A 13,646-nucleotide genomic window follows, 5' to 3' on the forward strand; every position below is an offset into this window, starting at 1 on the left:
CCCGCAGAGCAACCTCCCCACCCTGACCACCGAACCCGGGCGCTGAAGGCCCAGTCCCCCCACCTTCTCCCTGCGCTCCCCCCAGCACAGCGGTCTTCCCTGACTTTGCTCCCGTCCCGGGTCGGGCGCAATCGCCCACTTTGAGGGCCTGGAGCCAGACCTCACACAGCTAAGCAGACCTCTCCTCCCTTGGTAGGGAGTCGCCCCAGGTGCTCGGATAGGCCTGGGCCTTAGAAACGGAATCATAAGAAATAAAGAAAACAGACACACCCGAAAACATGGGACATAAATGTGTGTTGCATGCAAGTTGGCCACGTGCTCACGTCAGCAACCAGGCTCCCTGTCTAGACCAGGCAGCTGTGCAGGAGGGTCCCCTGGGTGCCCAGGGGGTGGGTGACCCCGGAGCCACACCAAACCCCATCCAGAGTCCTAAGTCCTGGAGCCAGGACTGTGGGGACATGCTGAGGAGGCAGCAGAGGCAGAACACGAACTCCCACATCCACAGCCCACGGACAGTCTGGTGCCCACATCACAGGGACCAGTGATAACCCAGTAAGTCTGGGCCCACAGGCCGGTCAGACTGGCCGGGTAAGTGCCCCAACAAGGGAACAAGAACTCGTCCGTGGGAAGGAGGTGGTCGGTGCTCAGAGAGACGGACCCTGAAGAAGCAGCGGTAGGTGGGGTGCAGCTCCAACCCAGGCGGAGGATTCTCCTCCATGAGCCGAGAGGCCTGGAAGGGAGGGGAGGGCTGGAGGCTGGGGTGCTGGCTGGCTGCCTGGAAACCCCTGAGCACAGCTCTGTGGGCTGCTCACCAGAGCCCCTGGCACTGCCCCCCTCATGGGCCTTTCTTGTTGGGGACCCTTCCCTCCCCAGAAGGAAGAGCAGGTTGGACAACAAAGGCAGGAATATCTCTTTTTAAAATATATTTTTATTGATTTCAAAGAGGAAGGGAAAGGGAGGCAGAAACAGCAATGATGATTGAGAATCATGGATCGGCTGCCTCCTGCTCGCTCCACACAGGATGGAGCCCACAACCCTGGCATGTGACTGACTGGGAATCGAACCGTGACCTCCTGGTCCATAGCCCAGGATCAACCACGGAGCCACGCCGGCCGGCCCAGGAATGTCTGGAAACCAGGTTGCCGGGGGATGGGGAAAGGGGGTTCTCAGAGGCCTGGGCTCTCCAGGTCCACGGCTGTAGGTCCAGGGGCGGAGGCGGTGCAGGGCCAGGAGCCAGGCTCCAGGCTGGAGCGTGGGGAGGAGGCGTCAGAGGGCGATGTGGTCTTCGTACAGCGACAGCAGCAGCAGGATGGCCCAGCCGCCCAGCAGGCCCAGGTTGTGCAGCAGGAAGAGCAGCCAGGGCCTCTGGTCCCGAGTGCTCAGCATGGCCGGGAGCTGGGAGGGGGCAGCGGGTGAGTGGCCGGCCGGGCGTCCCCGCCCCACTCCCCGCCAGGGCCGCCCCGCCACCCCGCCGCGCCCCGGGCCCTGACCATGTCGCAGAGCGCCACGTAGAGGAAGAGACCGATGGCGACCGCCAGGATCCAGGACTCGCTCTCCTCGCCGACGCCCACCGCGAGCGCCATGTAGAGGCCCAGGAAGGCCGTGAGCCCCGAGGCCAAGTTCAGCAGCAGCGCCCGGGGCGCTGACAGCCCTGCGTGGAGCAGGGCCGCGAAGTCCCCTGGGGCCGGCGGGCTGGGTCAGACCCTGAGCCCGCGCCCGACGGCCCCGCCCCACATCTGGCCCCGCCCACGAGCTAGTCCCGCCCCAACCACAGGCCCCGCCCCACGAGCTAGTCCCGCCCCCACATCAGGCCCCGCCCCACAGTCCAGTCCCGCCCCTGCCACAGGCCCCGCCCCGCGAGCTAGTCCCGCCCCCACATCAGGCCCCGCCCCACGGTCCAGTCCCGCCCCTGCCACAGGCCCCGCCCCACGGTCCAGTCCCGCCCCTGCCACAGGCCCCGCCCCACGGTCCAGTCCCGCCCCCGCCACAGGCCCCGCCCCGCGAGCTAGTCCCGCCCCCACATCAGGCCCCGCCCCACGGTCCAGTCCCGCCCCCACATCAGGCCCCGCCCCACGGTCCAGTCCCATCCCCGCCACAGGCCCCGCCCCCCCGCGAGCTAGTCCCGCCCCTCGCTGCTCACCCAGCTCGTGCGGCACCTCGTGGCAGAACACGGCCAGCGAAGTGGCCAGCCCCGTCTTCCAGGAGGAGGAGAAGGCCGCGCCCAAGGCCAGCCCGTCGGCGAAGTTGTGCAGGCCGTCGCCCAGCGTGATCATGTAGGGCAGCAGCCTCAGCTCTGCGGGTGCGGCGGGCATGGGTCAGCATCGGCCTGGCCCCCAACCCTCCTGGGGCCTCCCCAGGGCTCACCTGGACTCAGTCTCCGCGGCCCGGGGCTCAGCAGTTCAGGGCTCTCCTCCACCACCTGGGGGGGGATGTGGATGAGCCCCTGAAGGGTGCAGTGGGAGCCTGGGTGGGGCTGGGGGGTGCAGGCACTGGAAGGGGAGGCTCACCAGGTCTGCATGGGAGCTCTCATGGGGCTGCTTGGGCTGGCGGAGCTCTCTGGGCGCCAGCTGCAGAGACATGCCGTGGCTGTGGCCGTGGCTGTGGCCGTGGCGGTCACCGTGGCTGCAGGGCTCCTCCTTCAGGTCCTGTGGGGACAACAGCTTAGGGCCCGCTGTGCTCCCTCCCCACCCACCTCCCTACCCAGTCCCCAGAGCCTGACCTCCTGGGGCAGCAGGAGGTCACAGAGCTTCTCGAACAGGAAGAAGGTGTACAGGCCCCCGAGTGCCACCAGGAGGCGCCAGATGGGCTGCGTGCTGTGGTCATCATGGTCCCCTCCGAGCACACTGTGCCCGCCATGCTGGTGCAGCCCTAGGACCTGGGAGTGGGGCAGGGGCACGGGGCTGGCTGCCTCAGTCTCCCCCCCCACAGATGAAGAAGGGAGGTTAGGGTTCAGAGAGTGGGCCTGGAAGGAGGACCATGCAGGGGAGTCCCTGGGGTGGGGAGGGAGGGTCCTGGCCAGCCGGGCTGACCTTGGGCGTCAAGTGCAGGAGGGCGTCTCCGGTGAGCGCGCCCACGGCCAGGCCCAGGAAGGCCTGGATGACGTAGTGGGTGGCCCTGCTGCAGGTGGTGCAGATGAGAAGCAGGAGGCCGAAAACCGAGGCGAGGCAGATGAGCAGGGTGGCCAGGGAGCCGTACAGGTACTCTGAGGGGGGTGGGGGCAGTGAGGACCCAGTGAGGCCTCCCCCAGCCTTCCCAGGGAGTGAGCAGGGACTCACCAGGGCGTAGGTGGTCAGGGACTGGCCAGGCCTCTGCTCACGCTGACCTCTCTCTCCTCCTTAAAGCTCCACCCCCCTCCCTTCCAGGCCTCCCACACTTTCCTGTGACCCCTCCACTCCACTGTCTTCTCCCACAGCCCGGCACCCACTCCCTCCTCCCTGGGCAGCCCCTCCACCACGTGGCCAGCCCCCCTGGGCACAGCGGGCAGGCTGACTTGGGGGGACAGGCACTCACTCTCCGCCTGGCTGAGCTGGTCCTGGGCGGGGTGGCTGGGCTGTGGGCTGCAGGCCCCACTCAGCTGCTGCTGGAGCAGCGCAGGGCTCAGTAGGGCCCACGCCTCCGGGGACACCCCCGTCTGCTCAGGCAGCCCGTACACGGCCATCACGTCCCTGGCATTCAGGCAAACCTGGGAGGGGGCAGGACTGGAGGTTAGGACTGGAGCAGCCTGGGGGACCCCCCATCCGCAGGTCCACGGCCCCGGGGCTGCTCACTGTGTCCCACACACTGGTGCTGCTGTTGGAGGGGGCGCGGTGGGCCCTCTTTCTCAGAGGATGGTGGTGATGGTCGTCGCTGTGGTCCCCGTGGCTCACGGCCGTGCCACCCACCCCCAGGTGCTGCATCAGCGCCGCCAGCTCTGGCCAAGGGGACAGAACCAGTCTGTGTGGGCTCCGGCCCTGCCCTCCCAGGGGCACGTCCCACTCGGGGCCTGCCCAGGCCTCACCGTCCAGTGTGATGTTGGGAGTGTCCCCCTGGTGCTGCCGGAACACAAAGTCCACGAAGTACTGGGGGGTCGGCAGGGCGTGGATGCAGGACCCGTTTTGGACGTGGTCCAGCAGAGCAGCCACCACGGAGCCGGGGCTGCCAGGAGCCCCTGCCCCCGCCGCCTGGTCCAGCAGCCAAGGCAGGTCCACGCAGGCCTGGGGGAGGGGCAGGGCCTCAGCTGCACTCCGTGTGGCCCTCCTGGCCCCCAGCATCACCACCGCCCCCAGTGCCCCCAGAGTCTAGCCCAGAGTCTCCTCCCCAGGGCACCCCGCCTCCTGCTCACCTGAGGCCTGAGCTGAGCTCCTCTCCTGGGGCCCCAGGAGCCCGTTCTGTTCTCTGTCCCCTCCAGGGCCCCGCCAGGGGCTCCCGAAATCCCTGCCCCACTCAGTGGTGAACACCCAAGGTGACCCCCAGCCAAGCCCACCCTCAGAGTGGGTCCCCTCCCTCAGTCCCCCTTGGCCCTCACCTCCTCTGCGGAGGGCAGGCCGGTGGTCCGGACCTGAATCCTCCGCAGCAGCCTGCTCAGGCCTGGGATCAGGGCCTCGGGGCCCTCGAGCAGGGCCAGAAGGTGGTCAGCTCGGGAGGCCCAGCGGCCAGCCCGGATGTCCTCACAGGTGCCCTCAGGGTCGCTGAGATAGAGGGCAGCGGCCGCACTGAGGCGGGGGATGTGCTCGGGCTCCAGGACCGACACTGGGGCTGGCCCCGGCCCCTCAGGCCGGCCCAGGGCCAGGAGGTCTTCCACAGACAGGCACTGTGGGCAGAGACAGGTGAGCAGGGGCCAGGCCCCTGGGGGTCCCGGGAGCTGCTGCTTCCCCACCCCCGCTCCCCCATCCATTGCTCCCACACACTCCCCTCAATTACAGGGGTGCACACACAGGGGTCCCAGGCAGTGGTCCCCCCTTCCAGGTGGTTTCTCCCTGGAATCACTGCCTGGGGCCGACGGGAGAGGTGGCCAGAGCTTCGTGTCCCCATCACGGCCCGCTCCCAGGCAGGAGCAGGCAGGGCCATGGCACTGGGGCACTTGGCCTCTGCCCGCCTTCTGGAGTTTGTCCCTGGGGAGGAGCAGGCAGGGCCGGGCCCCAGGCGACCCGTCGGGTGGGGGTGGGGCGCTTACCTTTCCACACGGCCCGGAGGAGCAGTGCACACGGGCCGCAAGCGTATTTAACAGGCCGCCCAGAGCCACGCGGTCCAGAGCGCCCTGGGCCGACGACCTCGAAGTCAGCAGGTGAGCAGGCTGGGCTGCCGCCAAGGTCACCACCAGCACCGTCAGCAGCGGCCCTGGCCTCTGAGGGGTCCCGACCGCCATGCCGAAGCCGCTGCCACGGAGGAGGGCACACTGGGGCGGCTGCGGGCGGAGAGGGCTGCCTGGGGCCAGACTGGGGCTAGGCACAGGCTCTCTCCCAGGTATTTCCTGCTGGGCCCTGTGATTGGCTGTCAGCAGAGTCGCAGATTAACCATTCCAGGGGCAGGTCCTCCCCAAAAGAGGAGCCACTGCCTGGGGGTGAGCGGCCTGGGGTGGTTGTGGGGCGGGAGAAGCTCTCCTGGAATTTCCTGCTGCCCTCTGTGCTTGTCTGACACAGGCTGAGCATCCAGGACAGATCCTGCCCCAGCCCAGGAGCCGCTGCCTGCGGGGGTGAGGGCCCCTGCCCCTGGACGCATGCCCCGGGGGTCTACTCCTGCCTGCTGCTCCCCTGAGGGCCTCGGGCATCCCCTCCTGCAGTTCTGTTTCTCGGGGTGCCCCCAAGCGAGGATGCTCCCCGACGTTCCACCTGAGGGCCCCCTCCCACCCCTTCCCAGGGGTCCTCCCTGGCTCCGGGAGCTGAAGCACCCCCAGAGCCTTGAGAACGTGGGGCCTGGGGAGGTGGGCTGAGTCATGTTCCCCTCCCCCAGGCTCCTGGGGAATTCTTCCGAAATGGCCAAAGCCCGCGGGGAGCCTGGTTGTCTTTCCTTCGGCACCTGGGGAGGGCCTCCTGGGTGTGGCGTCTGGCCTGGCCTCTCCCTGAGGCTCCCTCTCAGCCTTTGACCCGTTTGCCGAGCTGGCATCTGGGGGAAGGGCCAGCCTTGCCTCCGACCCTGGGCCCTGCCTGACTGAGGTGGGGGTGGGGGACGGTGGCTCCGGCAGCAGGAGCCCAGGTCCCTGGACAAGGCCACAGGCCATCTGCGGGGGCAGCGGGCGGTGGCCAGGGAAGGGGCAGGAGGGGGGGGTTCAGATGATCCTCGGACACTGGCTCAGCGAGGAGGGGAGCTGGATCTCAGGCTCCCCTCGCACCGTTCTGACGGCTGAGCCCATCTTCCCTGCACCAGGACCCCTGCCGCTGGAGCCGAGGCCACCCACTGCCTGGGGCCTGTTAGCTTCCGGGAAAGGTCTCCGCCTGCCTGACCCCTGGAAGGCCTGGCTCCTGCTGGCAGGCCTCAGGGACCTCAGTGCTGGTCCACTTTCCTCCGCTTCTGCCTGCCCCCCCCCTCCCACTGATACCCCGCGTGGCTCTGGGCGGCCGGGGCCGAGGGGGTCCCCAGCGGCCTCTGTGCTGGTGCAGTGCTGTCCAGTGGGTGCCAGGCCCTCTCCTTCGTCCCCAGGCCCCTCGGGCATCATCCCATCTAAAAAACCCACTGTAATCACAACATCCACACACCCGTGTCCACAGCAGCCAGAATGTGGGGAACAGGTGTCTGCTCAGAGACGGACACGTGTGTTCACATAAAAACAGGCCGGTGAAGAAGTTTTGTGAGTTTATTTGAGCCAAACTGTCCACGCTTTCCAGGAAGCAGAACCTCAGCGGATTATCGGATTATCGGTTCCCTCTGCGTTCATACATCGCAACCAAAGGAGGAACGTAGGTGGGTCACATGAAATCCACTGGTGATAGACTAGAGAGGCGGGAGAAAGCAAAGCAGGGAAACCCTGGGATTGGATAAAAAGGGGAATGATAGACACATACTTCAGTGGATGCAGGAACAAGATAACAGCGAAGGAATTTGTGGCCTCTGTCCTGGCGCCCAGCACATTAGGTTGTGCCCCGAGGGCTCCGGAAAAAGGGAAGTTACACGTTACCCGGACATTTCAAGGACATGTTGTCATAGATGCAAAAAGACAGGCAGGCTCAGTGAAGGTAAAGGTTGTTGATCTTGTCAGTGCAGATACCGGCCTAGGACGTGACTGCCCACCATCACTGCTTTAGTTCAAGTTTAATTTCAGACCATCCTTTGTGGGGGCTTTAGGTCTGACTGCAAGGCCGCCCGCAGGCCTCCCCTGAGCTGTCAGGTCCACAGGTGACATGTGGGTCCTGTCCTCTTCGGCCTGAACAGCAAAGGGAATCCTGGCACCTGCTGAGGGAGGAAACCTGCCCTGGCCCCTCCCTCCAGCTGCCTCTTGAGACCTTTGACCCCTGGCCCTCTCTGTCTCGCTGGCACCTGGGGGGAGGGGCAGGCCCCAGGGAGCCAGCCTTGCCTCTGGGCAGCCCCTCCTCACCTGCTCCTGGTCGGTACCCCTGACTCTGAGCTCCCAGAGAGCAGGGGCCCAGGTCCAAGGACTCTCCGTGGCATCCGGTGGTCCCAGGGCAGGGCGTCAGGCTCAGGGCAGTGTCCTAGGTCTGGGGCCGAGTGTTTTTCCTGCCGAGCTCACCCTCATACCAAGTGTTGGCCTGTCCATGTAATGGAACAGCATTCAGCCTTAAACAGGAAGAAAACCGTCTGGCCAGCGTGGCTCTGTGGCTGAGCATCGACCTATGAACCAGGAGGTCACGGTTGGATTCCCTGATCCCCGGGTGTGGGAGGGGGGGTGGCCGGAGACAGCCTATTTATTTTTTAAAAATTATTGTTTAGCCGAAACCGGTTTGGCTTAGTGGATAGAGCGTCGGCCTGCGGACTGAAAGGTCCCGGGTTCGATTCCGGTCAAGGGCATGTACCTGGGTTGCGGGCACTTCCCCAGTGGGGGATGTGCAGGAGGCAGCTGGTCGATGTTTCTCTCTCATCGATGTTTCTGACTCTCTATCTCTCTCCCTTCCTCTCTGTAAAAAATCAATAAAATACATTTTTTAAAAAAAATTAGTTTAAAGTATTACATATGTTCCCATTTTCCCCCATTAATCCCCTCAGCGCCCCCCCCCCCCCCCAGTCCTCACCATCCCATTGTCTGTCCGTATATGCGTACAAGGTCCTTGGTTGATTACCCCCCCCCTTCCCTCTGAGATTTCACACTGTTCCATGTTCAAGAGGTGGCCTAGTGATGAGTCCCTCTCATCATTGATGTTTCTATCTCTCCCCGTCTCTGAAATAAATTTTTTTTAATATATTTTATTGATTTCTTTACAGAGAGGAAGGGAGAGGGATAGAGAGTCAGAAACATCGATGAGAGAGAAACATCAATCAGCCGCACCCCCACACACTCCCCACTGGGGACGCGCCCGCAACCAAGGCATGTGCCCCTGACCGGAACCAAACCCGGGACCCTTGAGTCCGCAGGCCGACGCTCTATCCACTGAGCCAAACCGGCCAGGGCTCTGAAATAAATTAAAAAATACATATATAACTGGCTGGTTTGGCTCAGTGGATAGAGCGTTGCCCTGCGGATTGGGGGGGTCCCAGGTTCGATTCCTGGTCAGGACACATGCCCGGGTTGTGGGTTGGTCCCTATTGGGGGGCGTGCGGGAGGCAGCTGATCAGTGATTCTCTCTCATCATTGATGTCTCTGTCTCTCTTTCCCTCTCCTTTCCTCTCTTAAATCAATATAAAAATATATTTAAAAAATAAAATCAAATCCATCTGGACTCATGCTGTGAAACTTTCCTTGCACCGACTCAAGAACCCACAAAGGCCAGGCTGGCCCGAGGCAGACCTGCTCAGGGCCAGGCCTCCGTCACAGTAACAGGTGCCTCCAGCACAGCCCACACCCACACCCGAGGTCCCCATCAACCCTCCCGCCAGCCCTGGCTCTGATTCCCAATGCCAGTCCCTCTGCTTCTGCTCTTTCCCTTGTAAACGCTGAGAGGCCTTCTTTCATGGCCTGTAGTGGCCACAAGTAGCAAGAGGACAGTTCAGAATGAGAAAATGCTACCATGAAACTCTGGCTTGTCCCTTACCCACAGGTGCTAACAGGTGAACAGTGCACCCTGGAACCCAGAGCCAGGGTCTCCTGGCGTGTTTCCGTCTGCCTGGGCTGCCCCCACCCCTGGGCCAGGTGGAGGCTCAACCACCTCCTTGCTTGCCCAGGCTGCTGCCCCTGAAGGGCACCCTGACCTTTCCCTGATGAACTGTGTGCTCCAGGATGGCAGGGTCCCATTCAAGGCCCAGATGGCAGACAAACATGCCAGGCAGGCCCAGGTGGGTGCCCACAGCAGCAGGAAGGTCAGAAAACATCTTTATTGTGGGGAAGGGGGGTCCCAGGTAGAGACATGTAGACAGACACACAGACAGGGCTGCCACAGAAAGCCCAGGGAGCTAGGAAAGCAGACCGCGTCCTGGGAGGCTGGGTTCCCGGGGGCTGGGCTGAGAACCCCCGCTCTGTCCGCTTCTCCGTCTGCTCCGTGCACGGGCAGGGAGGCCAGGACTCAGGAGTGCAGGAAGCGGTTGAAGGCGTTGTAGGCGGACTCCAGGTCAAACAGCATCTGGCGCACTTGGTTGTCGTCCAGCTCGTCGGACGCGGACATGCCGCTCAGGGTCTGCAGCCTGGGGGGCGGGAGCACAGCGCTGGAGTGGGCTCGGAGGGCGGGACCCCAGGGCCACCTGGAAGGGCCAGACACTCACCACTGGCTGACGGTCTGGCGGCCCTCGAAGTCGGGCGGCAGGTGGCTCATGCGGTGCATCGTCTCCATCAGCTCCCGCAGGTCGGGCTGGATCTGCACACACGGGCCTGTGAGCCCTGCTCCCCTGGCGCCCAGCCCGCCCGGTCCCCCCAGCCTCCCATGAGCTGCACCTCATCCATGGCGCGGATCTCCAGGCGCAGCTTGTCCATCACGGTGATGAAGAGCTGGGGGCAAGTGTGTGCATGAGGCAACACCCCTCCAGGGGCCGGGGGGGGGGGCCCCTCGCAGGATCTGGCCCAGGCCACCCCCCAGCCCCTCTCTTCCTTAGGAACCCATCCTCTCCCTCCACGGCCTCGGCTGTTGGTCCTCAGGCTCCTTCCACACTTCTGTTCCCACAACCTGGGGTTCATCCACTTTGCTGCCTGCGGGAGCTCTGGCGGCCTTGACCCAGGGCCGTCCCACTGGGTCTCAGGCAGGGAGGGGACTCGGAGGCCTCCTGGACAAGGCCCAGGGGAGCAGCCTGCCCGCCCCATTCTGAGCCACAGGCCCTGCCAGTGAGGAGCCAGGACCGTGCAGCTGCAGGGAAGCCAGGCCTTGCGCACGTGCCACGGCGGCCTCACCGAGACCACGTCTGCGATGCAGCGGTTGAGGTTGCCCTTGTCGTCCTTGATGGTGATGGGCCTGTCCTCCTTGATCCTCTCCATGGCCAGTGGGCAGTCCAGCTGAGAGGGGGCACAGGGGTGTTGGCCAGGCCCCTTCCCAACAGCACCCACATTGCGCCCACCTCCCGCTGGCGGACTCACGCGGAACTTGCGGCAGAATTCATCGATGGAGCTGATCTCTGAGCCCTGGACCTGCCGGAAGGCGGCTTTGTACTGCACCAAGAGGCGGGAGCAGGCCGCAGTGTACCTGGGGAGAGGACGGGCTCAGGGCCAGCATGGCCGCCCTGCCTGCCCCCACCCAGGGCCACTCTGGGGAGAAGGGGGGCTGGGTGACGAGTCAGAGCTGGACCACTGAGGACGAGACCGTCGATCGGGTCTACACGGGAAGGTTCTGGGGGTGGCAGAACCAGGCCTGGACCGCAGATCGGCTGGAGCCCTGCGCTGCAGAGGCTCTCCCCCGTGCCTGCTCTCCGGGACTGTGCTGGTCATGCCTCCACACCCACAGCCCGTGGCCTCTGGGGGACCTGTCCCCCTGAATAAAGGCTCCATGAACCTCCCAGGAGCCAGGCTCAGCAGCGCCCTCCCGACTCTTGCTCGCCTTCCGAAGGCCTCACCAACGAGGACATGTGCACCCGGGGGAGCAGGCTGGGATGAACCCGGGAGCAGGGCGGGGGGCACCTCTCCATGGGGACGCTGCAGATGGTGCCCGGGCTGCCAGCACCCAGGGGCACCCTCCAGCCCGACAGGGGAGGCAGATGCCCACATGCAGACCCCTCTCCCCTCTCATTCCTGAGCACCCTAGCCCTGGAGGGAAGACACGGCTTCCAGGGCCAGGCACCCATCTGTGGGTGGCAGCGCCCTCACTCGTTGGGGGTGACGCAGTCCTTGATGTACGCCTTCTCCAGGGCCTGCATGGTCTTCACAACGGCAAACAGCTCCGCCATGTTGTCGTACCTGAGGAGGGCGTGTCCGTCAGGCCAAGGCCACGAGGCCCCCAGGGCCAGGCACCACCCCACTGGGTGCGTCCGCTGTAGCAGAGCTCTGACCCACGTCCTGCGGACCCTGGGTGTGAAGGCTGCTCAGGGTAGGAGCATGGGCCTGAGGGGGTGCTGGGGGGCGACCTGGGCGCTGGACTCACTTCTCCCGCTCTCGGGCATTCTTGTACAGCTTTACTTCCTGTCGGAGAGAGGGGCAGCGTGTTGGCACGGACTGGTGTTCACGTGGGCATATGCTGTGGGTCAGTGCAACCAGGCAGGTGCCCGCCACTCACCTCATACAACTCCGGCTTGTTTCCAGGGGCTGTAACAGAGCAGGCAGAGAGCTAGCAGTCTGTCCCCGACCCAGCCCCTCCTGAGGCCACCCCCAGGCTACGTCCCCGTATGGGGGGGACTTAGCGATGCTCCCATAACCCCCGGCCACGGCTCGGGTCGGTCCGCTACCGTGGCTGAAAGTCGGCCCTTCCTGTGCCTGGACCCAGCTCACCTCCCACGCCTGGCGTGGCTGGGATCCCGTGGAACATCCTTCCTTAGGCTCACGGCCACAGCAGAGACCTGAGGAGCAGGACCAGCACCAACTCAGAGGCACCCCCGACGCCCTGCGAAGAGCTTCCCGCCCTCAGCAGACAGACGAGAAACAGCAACAAACCCAGGGCAGTGGGTGCTGTGTGGGGGCCGCCCTCCCCCGGGAGAGCAGTCAGGGCCCTGCCCGAGGAGCTGGTTGGTTAGAGCGTCGTCACCGTACACCAGGGTTGGGGGTTTGATCCCTGGTCAGGGCACAGACAAGAAAGAGCCAACCAATGATGCATAAATATGTGGGCCGACAAGTCAGTGTCTCTTTCCCACTCTCTCTAAAGTTAATAAGAAAAAAAAATATCTTTACAGGAGAGCAGCCATGGTGTGGGGAAGGGCAGGTGCTCCGGGCCGGTGACCAGGCAGAGGCGGGGCAGCATGTGGATGGACGACCAGGGGGAGCCGACCGGTAACGGGTGGTCTCTTTTTTTTTTTTTTTTTGAGAGAAGGGACGGCAAGAAAGAAAAGCACCCCCGTTAGAGAAACCTCCACAGGCTGCCTCCTGCACGCCCCCTGCTGGGGGTCGAGCCCGCACCCGCAGGTGCCGGGGCTGGAAGGGACCTTTCGCCCGGAGGATGCTGGACGCCGAGCCCACTGGCAGGCCCGGGGTCCTCATATACCAGAAGGTCTGGTTCGGGAGAACAGACGAGCCGGGTCTTTCTGAGCAAGGGGTCCTCGGGGAAGGAAGGCGGGCGGCAGGGCCTGGCGCTCCCCAAGGACTGAGGACCAGACTCCGGGGGCGCCGGGGGCGGGAAACGGGTGCGCAGCTGGGTCTGCGGGTGGACCCCCCGGGGCACAAGGAGTTACGAGGGACGCTCTTGTTCGGTCCGATGGTGCCATGACGATAGGGCAGCTGAGATGGAGGCGGGCGGGGGGGAGTGTGCCCGGGTTCGGACGTGTTGGGTTTGAGGCTCCATGAGACGTGCGCCGAGGCAGCGGGAGGGCAGTGCCGAGTCGGTGCTGTCCGCGGGGGTGGGCGGGCAGCGGGGAGGGAGGGCGAGGCTGGGAGAGCCGAGCAGCATCTCACGGAAGCAGGGCCCTGCCCGAGGCGGCGGCGGGTGCGGGGACAGGACCCACCGGGCGGGGACACGGAGGCGCTGGAGCAGCCCCGCGGGACCGGGTGGGGGTGGCGCCGCCGGCGAACTCCCTTCAGCCGCGCGAGCCGATGCCCCCGGACTGACCCTCACTCACAAGCCTGACTCCGAGCGGCACAGCTGGACCCGGAGATGCTCGCGATGTGGCCGCGGGGCCACCTGGGCTGCCACCAGGTCCAGAGGGACCCGCCGCGCGCGGAGGCGCCACCCCGGCCCCAGGAACGGAAACCCCAGACGAGGGGCCCCCGGCGGGGCGGCGATATCCCCAGGCCGATGCCTGAGACGCCCGCCCCCGTCGGGTCCGCGGCCCTGGCCCGCTCCCCCAGCCCCGAGTACCTGGGCAGGAACCGCGGCCGGGTCCGGAGATGGCGCCGGGGCGGGGCCCCGATCGACCGCTCGGCGCTCGACCACGTCTGCGCCTGCGCGCAGGACACCCTCCCTGCGCAACCCTCGCGCCTGCGCACAGGCCGCCCCGCCCATGACGCGCGTGGGGGCGCCCGTAGGTCCCCCGAGTGGCCGCACTGCCCCGACCCCGCCCCCTCT

At 65.3% G+C, this 13,646-nt stretch overlaps 2 protein-coding genes across 3 annotated transcripts; both read right to left on the reverse strand.

The window, feature by feature from the left end:
- Nucleotides 1–908: 908 nt before the first annotated feature.
- On the reverse strand, nucleotides 909–5,382 carry SLC39A4 (solute carrier family 39 member 4). 2 transcript variants are annotated; one of them, XM_059672567.1, is made up of 12 exons: nucleotides 5,153–5,382; nucleotides 4,505–4,789; nucleotides 3,998–4,193; nucleotides 3,768–3,910; nucleotides 3,511–3,682; nucleotides 3,030–3,202; nucleotides 2,720–2,875; nucleotides 2,508–2,645; nucleotides 2,365–2,419; nucleotides 2,141–2,293; nucleotides 1,491–1,678; nucleotides 909–1,395 (listed from the first exon to the last, which is right to left on the reverse strand). In XM_059672567.1, exons 1-12 carry the CDS (start codon nucleotides 5,342–5,344, stop codon nucleotides 1,267–1,269), a joined length of 1,980 nt encoding a protein of 659 aa, XP_059528550.1. In that variant the 5' UTR covers nucleotides 5,345–5,382; the 3' UTR covers nucleotides 909–1,266. The 2 variants fall into 2 exon arrangements, with proteins under 2 accessions (XP_059528550.1, XP_059528551.1); XM_059672568.1 differs by lacking the exon at nucleotides 4,505–4,789.
- Nucleotides 5,383–9,377: 3,995 nt separating this feature from the next.
- Nucleotides 9,378–13,559, reverse strand: VPS28 (VPS28 subunit of ESCRT-I). The gene is made up of 10 exons (XM_059672570.1): nucleotides 13,440–13,559; nucleotides 11,924–11,991; nucleotides 11,712–11,740; nucleotides 11,580–11,617; nucleotides 11,306–11,395; nucleotides 10,583–10,688; nucleotides 10,400–10,501; nucleotides 9,950–10,003; nucleotides 9,781–9,872; nucleotides 9,378–9,702 (listed from the first exon to the last, which is right to left on the reverse strand). Exons 2-10 carry the CDS (start codon nucleotides 11,958–11,960, stop codon nucleotides 9,585–9,587), a joined length of 666 nt encoding a protein of 221 aa, XP_059528553.1. The 5' UTR covers nucleotides 11,961–11,991; nucleotides 13,440–13,559; the 3' UTR covers nucleotides 9,378–9,584.
- Between the last annotated feature and the right edge of the window lie 87 nt (nucleotides 13,560–13,646).

This window comes from Myotis daubentonii, chromosome 17 (genome assembly GCF_963259705.1).
Source record: "Myotis daubentonii chromosome 17, mMyoDau2.1, whole genome shotgun sequence".
Classification (NCBI taxonomy): domain Eukaryota; kingdom Metazoa; phylum Chordata; class Mammalia; order Chiroptera; family Vespertilionidae; genus Myotis; species Myotis daubentonii.